Genomic DNA, 15,454 nt, shown 5'->3' on the forward strand with positions numbered 1-15,454 from the left:
AAAAAATCCAGAAATTAATAAAATGTTATTATAGTTTAAAAACAGTGATAATGAACTTTTTTTTTTATCATTGCTTTATTTAAAGAAAAACACTAATTTCTACCTTGAAAACATAAAACTATCAGTTTAATTTTTATAAAGAAGAAGATATGTTTTTATTTTGTTGCCATTTAAATAACTGCTTCCCAGGTGGTGCTTGTGGTAAAGAACCTGCCTGCCAATGCAGGAGACGTAAGAGATGCAGGTTCAGTCCCTGAGCCAGAAAGATCCCCTGGAGGAGGACTTGGCAACCCACTCCAGTATTCTTCCCTGGAGAATGCTATGGACAGAGGAGACTGACAGGCTACAGTCTACACAATCACAGTCAGACATGACTGAAGCGACTTAAGCATGCATGCACTAAAAAAAAGTCAGAAGTAAAATCCGAAATAACCTAAATGTACAATGATAGGAAAATGAGTAAATGATGGTACATACATAAGATGGAATATGTCTCCATTAAAAAATAATTCCCTAAAATTAAATGTCATGGGAGAATATTTACAGCATAATTTAAAAAAAGAGATTACAAAAGAGTATCAAAGATATAGTCCTATTTTTGTGTTAGGCACACACACATGGATAAAGACTCCAAGTGGAAGTATATTTCACAAAACTGTTCGTAGTACTTGTCGCTGATACTTTTCTCCATTTTGCTTCTATACTTTTTCTAATTTTTAAATAATGAATATGGAAATTCTTATAAGAACAAATGTAAAATAACAAAACTGCTGCATACTTTTCAGACTATTGTGTTTTCATCTCTTAATAACTGTCCCTAGGATCACGCGAAATTAAGTCTAGATCCAAATTTGGCTATCAATTTTGGTTGGCTAACTGTTGCCTTGTGGAAACAGGATCAGACTTTATTTTTTGGGGCTCCAAAATCACTGCAGATGATGACTGCAGCCATGAAATTAAAAGACGCTTACTCCTTGGAAGGAAAGTTATGACCAACCTAGATAGCATATTAAAAAGCACAGACATTACTTTGCCAACATAGGTCCGTCTAGTCAAGGCTATGGTTTTTCCAGTAGTCATGTATGGATATAAGAGTTGGATGATGAAGAAAGCTGAGTGCAGAAGAACTGATGCTTTTGAACTGTGGTGTTGGAGAGGACTCTTGAGAGTCCCTTAGACTGAAAGCAGATCCAACCAGTCCAACCTAAAGGAGATCAGTCCTGGGTGTTCACTGGAAGGACTGATGTTGAAGCTGAAACTCCAATACTTTGGCCACCTCATGCAAAGAGTTGACTCATTGAAAAAGACCCTGATGCTGGGAAGGATTGGGGGCAGGAGGAGAAGGGGACGACAGAGGATGAGATGGCTGGATGGCATCACCAAATCGATGGACATGGGTTAGGGTGGACTCCAGGAGTTGGTGGTGGACAGGAAGGCCTGGCGTGCTGCCATTCATTGGGGTCGCAGAGAGTCGGACATGACTGAGCGACTGAACTGAACTGAACTGGTTGCCTAGTTTAACAATGAGTTTCTGAAAAGTATGCTTCAGGTAATTTTTTCTATGAAAATAACTTAGAGCTCATATAGAGTTCAAAACATCCTTAGTTCTAACTTAAAGTACTTTCTGTTAAATTTCAGCTTACAATCTTGTAAGTACTTTATGAAAGCGGTGGGATTTTAAGTTTAAAATGCTGAGTATGATAAAAATCCCCTAAATCAGCTTGTATAAAAATGGAGAATGGTTGGGAAAAAAAAATGTGAGTGCTTGCAAGTATACATATACCTCACACAACTGCCAACGTCAGAATAACGGACTCACCTGAGGGTTTGGTCCCAGAATTTTCGAATATAATGTATAGGACATAACACTGCAGGATGGATAGCCTATGCCAACTAGCACAGCTGATATGAGGAACTGGGCCAGATGGATCATGGGGGTATAGAGACACCATGCTTGTTCAACGGGGCAACCAGTTGGTTCTTCACTGTGATCTTCTCTTGGAGACTTCCAAAGAGCAATAATTACTTCTCCAAATGTGGTATTAGGGATTGAGTTATTATGTAAATCTATGAAAACAAAATTAGTACAGTATATTACTTGTTAATTTTAGATGAATAACAGGGGCTAACATTATAGAATTATGAATGGCTATACCTTCCCACTGTATTTTGGGAAACTGATTTCCCCAAGGTAACAAGACAAAGAAGCCAACCCATATAATGATGAGTCCTCCCAGTAGAAGACCACGCTCGCCAATCCTGTTAAAGAACAGAAACTCTGTAATTTAAAAATGAAACAGTGTATTATAATATATAGTTCTATTACCTTTACATTTTTAAACCTATAAACAACTAATATCTTTAAACTTTAAATGATATATTAACTAAAACAAATACAAACTACAATTTCCCACTAAGAGGAACTAGGACTCCTCTGAAAAATCAATGATTTCAGGTCTGGGACAAAAGAAGTATTAAGATGAACCTTGACATCTTACCATACCAGAAAGAATATGAATTATCAGTGATAGAGGAATTCCCTGGCAGTCCAGTGGTTAGAGCTCTGCCGTTCTACCGCAGGGGCACAGGATTGAACCCTGGCTGGGGAACTAAGATCCCATATGCTGTGCAGTGCAGCCGAAAAAAAAGGGCTCAGAGCCAATTTGAGGAAGCTGACCAAAAACATGACATGAATACCAAAAAGAAGAGTAGTGACAGTGACTTGAAACAAATGAGAATGTTATAACCTATAAATATATACTATATGCAAATAAAACATTCTTGGTAATTTAGAGGATGTTAAGTAATCCACTTGTTATTTTAAAAATCAGTTAATAAAAGGAAAGAATCTCCGTCTCTCCTCTAAAAACTATACCTGAGGATAACCAAATAGTTGGTGATGGAAAGGTTCTCTTCATAGAAAGTATTCTAGCAAATAAATAAAGGAATGAGAGAACTAAAATATCAGCATTTTGCAACGATCTATTAATAAATTAAAGGGTTGAGGGAATGGTCAATGGCCACTTATGTCATAAAAAGAGATAAAACTTTACATTTCTTCTGATGTAAGCATATATAGTGGTGTGTGTGTCTGTTAGTTGCTCAGTTTATTATATACAGTGGTGGTGACCTATAAAACATTATTGCCAAAAAATTGAACTCAAATCTCATCAAATTTTGAGAAATAAAGTAAACACAGGAAAATATTAGAAAAACAAAGAAAGAAACCATAGGGAAATATTAAGCCAGATCCAAAATGTGGAGAAATTATAGGGCAAACATCCTGGTTGCTTCAATTTGTAAGGGAGCAAAAGAGAGACGGAGAGAGATGGAAGAGGTGGAAAAGGAGCTTGTGATTTAAAAGAGATTTAAGAAACAGAAGGGCCTGAGTCAAGTGAGTAAGCTGTAAAATAATATAAAACAAAACAAATTTTAAAAAAATTAAGATAGTGGAGAAAATCTGAATACGTGCTAGATACTTGATGATACTTAGAAATCACTGTTAATTTTTTTAGATGTGATAATGTTGCCATCATCAACTTTTAGAGATACATAATGAAATATTTATGGAACACATGAAGTGATGTCTAACATCAGCTTCAAAATAATCCAGGTGTGGAGGACAGGGAGTGTGCAGTAGGTAGAAGTACAGATGAATCAAGATTATCCAAGGTTATAACTGTTGAAGTTGGGTAATAGATGTTAGACATTCAGGACATGATTCTTTCTACACCTTTGCATATGCTAGAAATTTTCCATAATAAAATGTGAAATACACAAACAAGACCAAAGGTTCCTGAAACAAAACAAACCCAACACTTCTCATCACCCTCAGAATACCTACAAATTTCATATCTTTCCAACCTGATCTCCTCTCATGTACCATTTCTCTCATTCTGCTCTAGCCAAAATGGTCTTCCTGCTTGTTCCTTAATCACATGAAGGTCAGTCTTCTGAGGCAAGAGTTCCAGGCCACTGAAATCGCTGTTCCCTGACTTCACTGAAGTCTCAACCTGGATGTAACTTCAAACTGAGCTGCTTTCCTTGAGGAGCCAATCAAAACACTGCCATGCCACTTTTCATTCTCTTCCTGTGCTCTATTCTTTATACTACTTATTATGACCTGATTTGATACTTGTGTTTACTGACTTTACATAGAATACAAGCTCTTGGAAGATATGAAATTGGATAACCCGTAAGAATATCAGCAGGACACTCTATCTTTGTAGCAAGATATAATGCATCTACGATTATTTAACTGAATATGAATCGATGTCTATGTCTATATCTGTACATTGGCCTCTTTCAGTTCAGTTCAGTTCAGTCACTCAGTCATGTCCGACTCTTTGAGACCCCATGGACTGCAGCATGCCAGGCCTCCCTGTCCTTCACCAACTCCCAGAGTTTACTCAGACTCATGTGCACTGAGTCAGTGATGCCATCCAATCATCTCATCCTCTGTTGTCCCCTTCTCCTCCTGCCCTCAATCTTTCCCAGCACCAGGGTCTTTTCAAATGAGTCAGCTCTTCACATCAGGTGGCCAAAGTACTGGAGTTTCAGCTTCAACATCAGTCCTTCCAATGAATCCTCAGAAATGATCTCCTTTAGGATGGACTGCTTGGATCTCCTTGCAGTCCAAGGGACTCTCAGGAGTCTTCTCCAACACCACAGTTCAAAAGCATCAATTCTTCTCCTCTCAGCTTTCTTTATAGGCCAACTCTCACATCCACACACGACTACTGGAAAAACCATAGCCTTGACTAGACGGATCTTTGTTGGCAAAGTAATATCTCTGCTTCTTAATATGCTGTCTAGGTTGGTCATAATTTTTCTTTCAAGGAGTAAGTATCTTTTAATTTCATGGCTGCAGTCACCATTCTATCAGATCTAGTCCCTTAAATCTATTTCTCACTTCCACTGTATAATTTGGCCTCTTTACTTGGCTCTATAAAGGCAGGAATCTTCATAGTATTCCCCATAGCACCCAACCCTATGCACTGACTCAGTATTTGTCAAATGATCTTAGAACTTCATTAAAGTTATATTGTTAAAGTATTCAGGAATAATTAAATTGTGAAAACTGAATTCATCAACTAACATGCCACCACAGACTATATGAATGAATTAAATTTTATAAAAGCATTTCCTTACAGTCTACTTTTACAAAATGCGTCTTTAAAAAAGTGTTCTACAATCCATAGAGAACAGACTTATGGACATAGTGGGGGAAGGAGAGGGTGGGATGGTGAATTGAGAGAGCAGCAGGGAAACATATACATTACCATATATAAAACAGATAGCTAATGGGAAGTTGCTGTATAACACAGGGAGCTCAACCTGGTGCTCTGTGACAACCTAGAGGGGTGGGATGGGGTGGGAGGTGGGAGGGAGGTGCAAGAGAGAGGGGACATATATAAACCTGTGCCTCTTTCCTGTTGATACATGGCAGAAACCAACACAACACTGTAACGCAATTATCCTCCAATTAAAAATAAATTTTAAAAATAAAAAAACTAAAAAAGTGTTCTATGGTCAAAGTTGCAATTAACTTTGAGAAATGCTACATTCTTTATTTGTCATGATGATATAGTATATAAACTGAAGATTTAGAAGTTTTAGAGTAAAGGAGTTTGATGATTTTAACCAGAATTTTCCAGACTTAACCATTCTTTCTTGTTGTATAACATATATTACCACATAGAAGAACAATATTTTATGAAATATACTCACAGAAATACTTTAAATAAAATATCATACACAAAAGATACATTAGAAGACAATTATTCACTTTGTAAGATATTCTTGCTTTATCAAAGAATATTCTACATGGTATAGAAATATGCTCCTTTAATAAATTTTAAATGTTTGCAAACATTCAAGGACTCAAACTCATACAATAATAAGAAAAAAGATTGACATTATTTTACTGATATATTCACTTACATCATTAGCTCTGTTTCATGTTTTATTTAAAAAAAAAAAAAACAGGTGTGAAATAAAAACAAAGACACATAACTTACTTTTTGGAAAGTAATTTTATCCCCATGAAAATAATAACTGCCTCAACTCCAAGAGCAGCAAGTATTATTCCATCATATAATACAGCTTGTTCTCTGGTCCAGGCATACATATCCATTGTTAATGGAGTCACAATGCTAACAGAAACAAAAAATAAATCATTCTCATTTCATTTAAACCTTAGTCATTGTTAAAGCTGAAATAGTAAGCTTTATTGATACCAACACATTTACGAATTTGTATCCCTTTTATCAATGACATCATATCTACATAAACAAAAATTTTAACACATTTTAAGGACATTTTATTGTAACATAATATCACAGTAACACAGGCTACTAAGTTTGGCTGTTTGCATTTTTATTTTTTAATAGTTATTATAATTATATAAGTAACATATCCACACTGCAAAAAGTTTGAAAAACAGGAAAAGAAAACAAATCAAAATACCTACCATTCTAATGTAAGAAGTCATCGTTGCTTTTTGGTTTAAATTGGTCTGTTTTCAATGAAATAATATTACTATGATTAAGTTATTAGAAACTTATGGGGTTGGTTTTTTCTTCCTCAGTCTCTTTTATACTTAACTTTGAATGCACATATTTTTCTCCCTACGTCTAAGGCTACTCTTCCTTTATATGACTATCCGTCTCCTTCCTTGACAATCTTCTTTTCTGACTTTCTATCTCCTTCTGTTAATTGGCTACAAAAAGAATTTTTAAATATTTAAAATAGTCATTCTTTTAAAAAAATTAGTTTTTTTCTCAAAAAAAGAAAGTTTATTTGAGAACAAGAGTGAAAGCTTCTGCAAACATTTGACAAGGTAGACGTGTCTTGATAATAGCCACCATCCTTATTTCAGCTCTACCAAAACTGCCACAAGTGGGACATATTTTTTTCTAACAAAGATATGGATGTACGTAAAGGGCTAAGACTAAATAGAGTCAAAGGAAAGGTGAGGCCCCACAGCTTATCCCTTAGGCTGACACGTGACATAGGACTTAAATCGAACAATCGTCTCCTAATGCAGAGACTCTCAACTTGGCTTCTTATCAGAATGCCAGGGACCCTTGGAAAGAGTATCTCCACTCTTAGACTACACCCAAGTAAGAGTCTTGGTGGGGCGGGTAGGACCCAGGCATTGGTGGTTATTTAAGCATCCCAGGTGATTCCAATGTGCAGCCAAGGTGGGTAGCCACTGCTCCAGAGGGAGGTAATGACCATCAGCAGGTTCCTTAGCCCATCCACTCCATTAGGAAGGGGCATCTGCTGATGTCGTGGCCTCTCGGTGAACCTGTTATTTACTCTGCTCTAGAACTCCAGGCGTTACCAGTTTGGGGCAGATTTAGAGCCTTTCCATTTGCCTTAGTGATTTTTACAGCAATATTTAACCAGGCAAATAACATCAAAGAGAGAAAAGTTTGAAAAAGAAAAATTTCCATAAGGCACGATATGAATAAATAAGTGAAAAAAATTTTTTCAGAAAAAAATCACTTTTTTTGGCCACATGGTATGTGGGATTTTAGTTCCCTGACCAGTGTTTGAACCAGCATCCTCTGCATTGGAAGAATGGCATCTTAATCACTGGACCACCAGTAAAGTCCCAGAACATCACCTTCTTTTTTTTAACATCATCATTTTTTATTTTAAAATCAGATGAGCTGCTTTAGAAAACAGTTCAGTGGTTTTTCAATAAGCTAAACACAGAATTATCATATTATCCAGCCTTTCCACTTCTGGGTATATAGCCAAAAGAATTGAAAGCAGGGACTCAGATACTTATAAACTAATGTTCATAGTGGCATTCTCTACAATAGGCAAAAGGTGGAAATGACCCAAGTTTCCAATGACAGATAAATGAATAAACAAAACTGGTATACACATAGAAAGGAATATTATTCAGTTATTAAAAGTATAAAATTCTGACACATGCTACAACATGGAAGGACCTTGAAAACATCATGCCGAGTGAAACATGCAAGACACAAAATGATAAAGATTGCATGATTCCACTTATATGAAGTATCTAGAATAGGCAAATTCATAGAGAAAGAAAGTAGATGACAGAGCATAATAAAATCTGTGATGGCAGCCAAGGCTGAGGTCTAAATATAATAATCATCTCTGCTGCCACTCCTAGTGCTGCCAAGTGATTTTTTTATTTTAATCATTTAAAAAGAAAAAGGAAAAAAGATTAAGTCACAGATGTATAGCTTCTATTACTCTCATTAAAAAAATGTTAATACTAAAAAAAAAAAAAGAAAGTAGAATAGAGGCAACCAGGGGCTGGGTGAGAGGGAATGGGGACTTACTGATTAATGGGTGTAGTCATGCTTCTGTTTGGGATGATAAAAAGGTTCCGGGGGTGGGTGGTGGTGATGGTTGCACAACACTGTGAACGTATTTAATGTCACTGAATTGTACAATTAAAAATAATTAAAACAGGGACATGCCTGGTGGTAAAGAATTCACCTGCCAGTGCAGGGTTTGGGTTTGATTGCCCTGGTCCAGAAAGAGTCCACATGCTATGTGGCAACTAAGCCTGTCACCACAGCTACTGAAGGGCCGGCACCTTAGAGCCTGTGCTCCACAACAAGAGAAGTCACCACAACGAGAAGCCTACACACCACAACCAGGCTCTTGCTCACTGTGACTAGAGAAAGCCCGCACAGGATCAAAGACCCATTGCAGCCAAAAAAAAAGTAAAATGGTATACCTTAAAAAACAAGTACATTATTATATACAAATTTGATCTCAATTAAAAAAAAAAAGAAAATATAGCAGAAAAGTTCTAAGAATCCTAACAGACTAAAAGTTTAATACATGTCCAGTAATGTGAACATGTGGCTTCACTGGTGGCTCAGTGGTAAAGAATCTGCCTGCCAATGCAGGAGATGCAAGTTCAATCCCTGGGTTGGGAAAATCCCCCAGAGAAGGAAATGGCAACCCACTTCAATATTCATACCTGGGAAATCCCATGGACAGAGGAGCCTGGAGGGCTACAGTCCATGGGGCCCCAAGAGAGTTGGGCATAACCAAGCGACCAAACAACCACCACCACCATTAACATGGCTCAACATGGATTAATGGGAAATAAATATACAAGAGAATAAATTATATCCTTAAAATTGAAAAAAAAAGTTAAAATAAGTTTTATTGATGCTTTCAAACTGTGGTACTGGAGAAGACTCTTGAGAGTCCCTTGGACAGCAAATAGATCAAACCAGCCAATCCTAAAGGAAATCAACCTGGAATATGCATTGGAAGAACTAATGTTGAAGCTGAAGCTCTAATACTTTGGTCACCTGATGCGAAAACCAGACTCACTGGAAAAGACCCTGATGCTGGGAGAGACTGAGGGCAGGAGGAGAAGAAACAGTATGAGACAGTTGGATGGCATCATTGATTCAACGGACATGAGTTTGAGTAAACTCTGAGATAGTGAAGGACAGGGAAACTTGGTGTGCTATAGTCCATGGAGCCACAGAGAGATGACTGAGTGACTGAACAACATTTTCCAAAATAAAATAAAAGCCCACAAAATGAGATGAGGTAAAACTTTCATATATCTCAATAATTTTTTAAAAATCAAGTAGATCTGGCATAAAATATACCAGCATAAAGATGTTACAATATATTGGTAAGTGAATATACTAAGCTGTCAAATGATACTATCACATATTCTATGTTGGCTGTCAAATACTATCACATATTCTATGTTGGCTTAATGGACACATACATACACACAAACCTCAATACTTACAGTTGTAGAGAAAAAATTATTAGGGAAATAAAACACACACTGATGTATCAGCAGTGGCTACCTCCAGGGAAAGTAGTGGACATGGGAATACAGTTGCAGTGTTTGGAATATTTTTAACAAGAATGTATTATCTTAATAATATAATGGAAAAGTATTTTAAAAATAAAGCCATATGATAACTTGTGTAGGTCAATAAAGCCTACACAAGGCAGATATACTAGCTTTTTCAGGATCAGGACCAAAATAAAGTTAAAATTTCTAGACTGAATCCAATATACATAAGTCAGGAGCTATATAGCTTAAAGTAAATTAATACACAGTTTTATAACTATATTTACCATAAAACTCAAAGGAAAGGAAGAACAGTGAAACAGACTCACTATAAGGCAGTAAGTTTATCGGCAGAGAATTAACTACATTCAAGTTAAAAGGCAAATAATTTACACTTGCTTTTTTTTTTTTTTGGCAGAGCCAACTGAAGCTTTATTCTGAAAAAAGATACTCGAATTGGATTTATTCTGAAAAAGAAGCTTACGTTGGCTTTTAGTTGGGGTCATGGGCAAAAGGGGCAACCCCAGGCAGTCGACTCCCCCCAGGTGTGGGCGGAGGACAGGGGCGAAACCTCAGGTCTCCCATGCACATGCTCCCCCGCACAACTCTATCTGCGGGAGCCAGTGAGCGGGGGAATGCTGGGAGGGACCGCAGGAGCCTTTCACTTAGACAGGACATCAGAGGACTCAGACACCAGCTTCCCATCGCGGGTCTCAATCTTCTTCACAACCACAGCCTTGGAACTGGTGCGGCTGAAGGAGCTGGGGCCACCGCCAGAGCCCAGGCTCAGGCTGTAGTTGAAGCCAGGGGTCCCGTAGGACGAAGTCAGTCCACCTGCGTAGCCACTGGTGGTCTTGGTGTGGATACTCATGTTCTGCATCCCAGACTCCAGCCGGCTCTCCTCGCCCTCCAGCAGCTTCCTGTAGGTGGCAATTTCCACGTCCAGGGCCAGCTTGACGTTCATGAGCTCCTGGTACTCACGCAGCTGCCGTGCCATGTCCTGCTTGGCGTTCCTCAGAGCGGCCTCCAGCTCAGCCAGCTTGGCCTGAGCATCCTTAACAGCCATCTCACCACGCTGCTCAGCATCAGCGATGGCAGCCTCCAGGGAAGCCCTCTGGCCTTTGAGGCCCTCGATCTCTGCCTGGAGACGGCTGATGTTCCGGTTCATCTCAGAAATCTCCGTCTTCGTGCGACGGAGGTCATCCCCATGCTTCCCAGCCAGTGTCTGAAGCTCCTCATACTTGATTTGGTACATGGTCTCGGCCTCAGCCCGGCTGCGGTTGGCGATCTCCTCATACTGGGCCTTGACCTCAGCGATGATGCCGTCTAAGTCCAGGTTGCGGTTGTTGTCCATGGACAGGACCACGGACGTGTCAGAAATCTGAGACTGCATCTCACGGATCTCCTCTTCATACAGTTGCCTGTAGAAGTTGATCTCATCAGTCAGCCCCTCCAGGCGGGACTCCAGCTCGACCTTGTTCATGTAAGCTTCATCCACATCCTTCTTGATGATGACAAATTCATTCTCCATGTCTGTGCGCTTTTGGATTTCTTCCTCATACTTGGTCTTGAAGTCCTCCACCAGCCCCTGCATGTTGCCAAGCTCTACTTCCAGCTTCAGCTTCTCCTGGGCCAGAGTTTCCAGCTGCCGACGGAGGTTGTTGATGTAGCTCTCAAACATGTTGTCTATGTTGCTCCAGGCAGTTTTCTGCTGCTGCAGGAGGTTCCATTTGGTCTCCAGAACCTTGTTCTGCTGCTCCAGGTGCCGCACCTTGTCGATGAAGGAGGCAAATTTGTTGTTGAGGGTCTTGATCTGCTCCTTTTCCTGGGTGCGGACGGCCTGGATGTTGGGGTCCACCTCCAGCTTGAGGGGGCTCAGCAGACTCTGGTTCACGGTGACAGCTGTGATGCCCCCCAAACCTGGGGCCCCACCGTAGCTCCCAGCCACACCCATGCCGGTGCCCAGGCCGCCCCGAAAGCTGCTGCCGCTGCCCACTCGGGAAAAGGCCGAGGAGCTGATGCGGGAGCCGGGCCCACTGGTGTAGGAGCGGCTGCTGAAGGACCTTGGGGCGGAGGTAGACACCTTGTAGGACTTCTGGGTCACCCTGATGGACATGATGGAGGCTGGAGAGGAGGCGAGGAGGCCGGAGGCGAGGAGGCTGAAGCTGAGTAAGAGTCGAGGAGTTGAGAAGCTGCTTCTCTACACTTGCTTTTTTACACCGTAAGAAAAATATGCCTTACATAAGGTTTTTGAGAATATCTATAAGCCTGATTAATACTGCATTAAGAAATATGGGTTATTTAAACAATCTGATTTATATGAAAATAGAAAAAAACTTACGTTTCAAAAAGGGCAAAGATAAACAGAATCACAAAAAACAGAACATTGGTGGCCACAACAGCAACTTGATCAATATTTCCTTGGGGGACTTGAACTTCATCTGTACTTGCTACAGTAAACAAAAGAAAAATTATATTACTTACATATTAATTTTCTCATGACACTAAAATAATGTAAAAATTATACATAGTAAATTCAATGACTAAACATTTAAAATGGTTTTTAGGCTTCAAAATAGTTTAAAAGTAACAGAAGTTACATGATAGAAATAATTTTTAAATGGCATTAAAAATTAAAGTGAATTTTCTTTCCAGGGCATACACTTCAATTCTGTTATCTACAGGAAATGTTCAGATTTTCTATTTGGCATCTCTCAAAAAGAGAACTGTATGTCCATAGAATTCTATAAAATCACCTCATGCAAAGTACATTTCAGTTGCAGTTTTTTTTCTACCTTACTGAAATTTTAAATTTACAAGGATTTCATGAAGACCTCAAACAGTTTACTAAATCAGTTCTCAGTTCTACGATTCACTTCAATGGATATATATTTTAAATTTCAGTGAATTAGTATTAGTAAATATTGTTGCATTTTTTTACCATAATTTTTAAAAGTCCTCACATTACCATTTATATTTTTTGCAAAGAACTACCAAGATTTGATGGCGGTTTCATAAATCAGAAAGGCAAATGAGTTCAGATATTCACTGATCTTGAACTATGAAGTTAAGCAACAAACTTAATATAAGCTGTATCTGATGTAATTGAGAAATATGAAGTTACATACATGTATTTATATACGTCCATCATACTTTTTTAATAATTTACCTACTTACTCAGAGTAAACTAGGTAAATATACAAGAATGTATTCACTTATGCTATCTTTAAGTATATGCACAGCAGAAGTAGGAGCAGGGGGTGACTTTCCTAAGACATAGCAAATTTCTATAGTTTTTTCATAGTAGTGCCTGCCTTTATATCTCAGGATTCCTGAGAAGGAGTTTCTTCTCCAATAACAGTCTGTTATACTTGTGAGCAATTAAGCACCTTGAACACTCAACACAGGGTTATAATCTCCCTTTTACACAAAGAAAACCAGTCATCTTTTCCCAGTTCCTTTTCTGGGATAGATTCTGGTCCCTGTGGGCCTTAAATTATTTGGATAAACCTCCCTGATTCTCAATTACCACCTAAGCCAGTCTTTAATCCTTTGAATCAAACACCAACATTGCCCCAAATTAGACTATAGTTTATTTATGGGTGGTTAGTTTTCCACAGCATCCAACCAGTGCTAGCTTTAGAGACTCGGAAACGATGCATCCTAAACTGTGGGAATTAACTATGTATCATAATTATAAGAATTTTAAGAAAACACTACACTAACATATAGATTAAAAAATTATAACTGGAAATTAAACCTGGTCCCATGATAACACCTTTAATAAGAGGAACAAACCTGATATATTTCACCTAAACATTTACTGAAATTTAAAAATGATCTTTGTTTTATAAAAATTATTTTGAAGGTCCCAGAAATCTTATGAAACGTAATAGATCACTCCTTTTAAAACTCTCATTTGTGTTTCAGAGCAGTGCTGTCCAGCAGAACCCTGACATGATGGAAAGGTCCTTTCTCTGTGCTGTCCAATACAGTCGGCCACTAGTCACATATACCCATCAACTGAGCACTTGAAATGTGCTAGTGTGGGATTTCCAGGACTCAGTGCTTTCATGGTGGTGGCCTGGGTTCAATCCCTGGTTTAATATCCTGCAAGACACAGAGCACTGCAAACAAACAAACAAAACAAAACAAAATCCGAAATGTAGATAGTGAGATAGTGAAAATAAGAAATTTCTTTTTCTTCTTAAGATTACTCTTCATTATTATTATTTTGGCCTCACTGTGTGGCTTGAGGAATCTTAGTTTCCTGACAAGAATCAAACCCAGGACTCTGGCAGTGAGAGTGCCAAGTCCCGACCACCGGACTGCCAGGGAATTCCCAGGAATTTCTTAAATGTAACTAAGTTTAAGCAGTGAAATTTGACCAGTGACTACCATGCTGGACAGTGTAGCTGTAGGTCTTTTCTACTCAAAGTGTGGTTTGAAGATCAGCAGCATCAGCTCACATGGTAGCTTGTTATGAATGTAGATTCTCCCTACTTAGGCCTCACCCCAGACCTACTGAAACAGTCTGCGTTCTAACACGGTTCCCAGGTGCTTCCTAAGCATATTAAAGTCAATAAAGCAAGGATCCATATATGGTTATCTCCTTCAACTTGTGAAAGATTTTGCTTCTTGTGTATCTTCCCTTTCTCAGCCCCCAACTACACCCTTTTTAACTTGCTCCTTCTCTTTATCTGATAGGTCCTTTAAGCTAGCATCCGATTTTACACCCATCCCAAAAAGTAGCTTATTCCCACTGCTGGTACTCCTTCACCATGCATTCTTCCTTTTGAAAAATTTCAAATGTATTCTTATCCATCTATGCCCTACATTCAACAATATTTTGCCACACTTGATCCATTTATCCCTTCATTTCCTCCTTTCTCTCTTTTTTGCTATAGCGGTTTTCATTGGATGACTCCCAAATTTCTATCTCTAGGTTTGATTTCTACCATCAAAATTACAAATGCCGCTGGAATTTTTTAGTTGTTCCTAGAGTAGCATTGTATTTGGCTTGATCCAAACTGAAATCATTTTATCTTTTCAGCCAATGTCCCTTCTTAAATTCTTCTTCTTTCTTTCAACTGTCTGGAATCAAACCCTAGCAGACATCAACAACCTCCTCCATAGCTTAGTATTCCCTATCCAGCCTGTCAAGAATCTTGATTTTCTTTCTTCTTTGAAAGCTCGTATCTATCACTTCTCCATTCTCAGTTACTGCTATAGTTCAGGTCCTCACATATCTGGATTAGCCTTACTTGGAATCTGACTATAGTCATACTTATCCTTTGTTCAAAATTTGCTATAGCTTCTCATCACTCTGCTCTCCACTGAACTACTTTTAACTTTACCTTCCAGTAGTTTTGCTGTGAAAATTAAATAAAATGCCTATCAAAGAACTCAGTGAAATAACACTGTCTTTTCCAAAGCTTTATAAACTCCTTGAGGGCAAGGACTAAACTGCATTCTTTTGCATGAAGGGACACTCCCCAAGGAGGGTATAACTAGAAGTACTTAAATAATGGTTTATTTAGTAAACTATACATACTTACCAGACTGGGTACCTATTTATGGGCCAGAGAAAGATCTATAGGATGAAAATGTGCATTTGTGGAG

General features: G+C 38.5%; 2 protein-coding genes across 17 annotated transcripts in view; both read right to left on the minus strand.

Moving 5' to 3' along the window:
• MFSD8 (major facilitator superfamily domain containing 8) overlaps positions 1 to 15,454 on the minus strand; it is an 85,204-nt gene that overhangs the window by 46,560 nt on the left and 23,190 nt on the right. For all 16 annotated transcript variants that reach the window (XR_009692877.1, XR_009692876.1, XR_009692875.1 and 13 more), the window contains exons 8-11: positions 12,174 to 12,282; positions 6,021 to 6,155; positions 2,156 to 2,259; positions 1,820 to 2,067 (exon numbers count right to left, since the gene is read on the minus strand). Coding sequence is in view for 1 of the 16 variants with exons in the window: in XM_061142323.1 (XP_060998306.1) it covers positions 1,820 to 2,067; positions 2,156 to 2,259; positions 6,021 to 6,155; positions 12,174 to 12,282 (596 nt within the window). In the remaining 15 variants the exon portion in view is untranslated. The remainder of the gene's footprint in view (positions 1 to 1,819; positions 2,068 to 2,155; positions 2,260 to 6,020; positions 6,156 to 12,173; positions 12,283 to 15,454) is intronic.
• Positions 8,511 to 12,045, minus strand: LOC133056697 (keratin, type II cytoskeletal 8). The gene has a single exon (XM_061142325.1). It carries the CDS (start codon positions 11,946 to 11,948, stop codon positions 10,494 to 10,496), a length of 1,455 nt encoding a protein of 484 aa, XP_060998308.1. The 5' UTR covers positions 11,949 to 12,045; the 3' UTR covers positions 8,511 to 10,493.

This window comes from Dama dama, chromosome 5 (assembly GCF_033118175.1).
Source record: "Dama dama isolate Ldn47 chromosome 5, ASM3311817v1, whole genome shotgun sequence".
NCBI classification, from domain to species: Eukaryota; Metazoa; Chordata; class Mammalia; order Artiodactyla; family Cervidae; genus Dama; species Dama dama.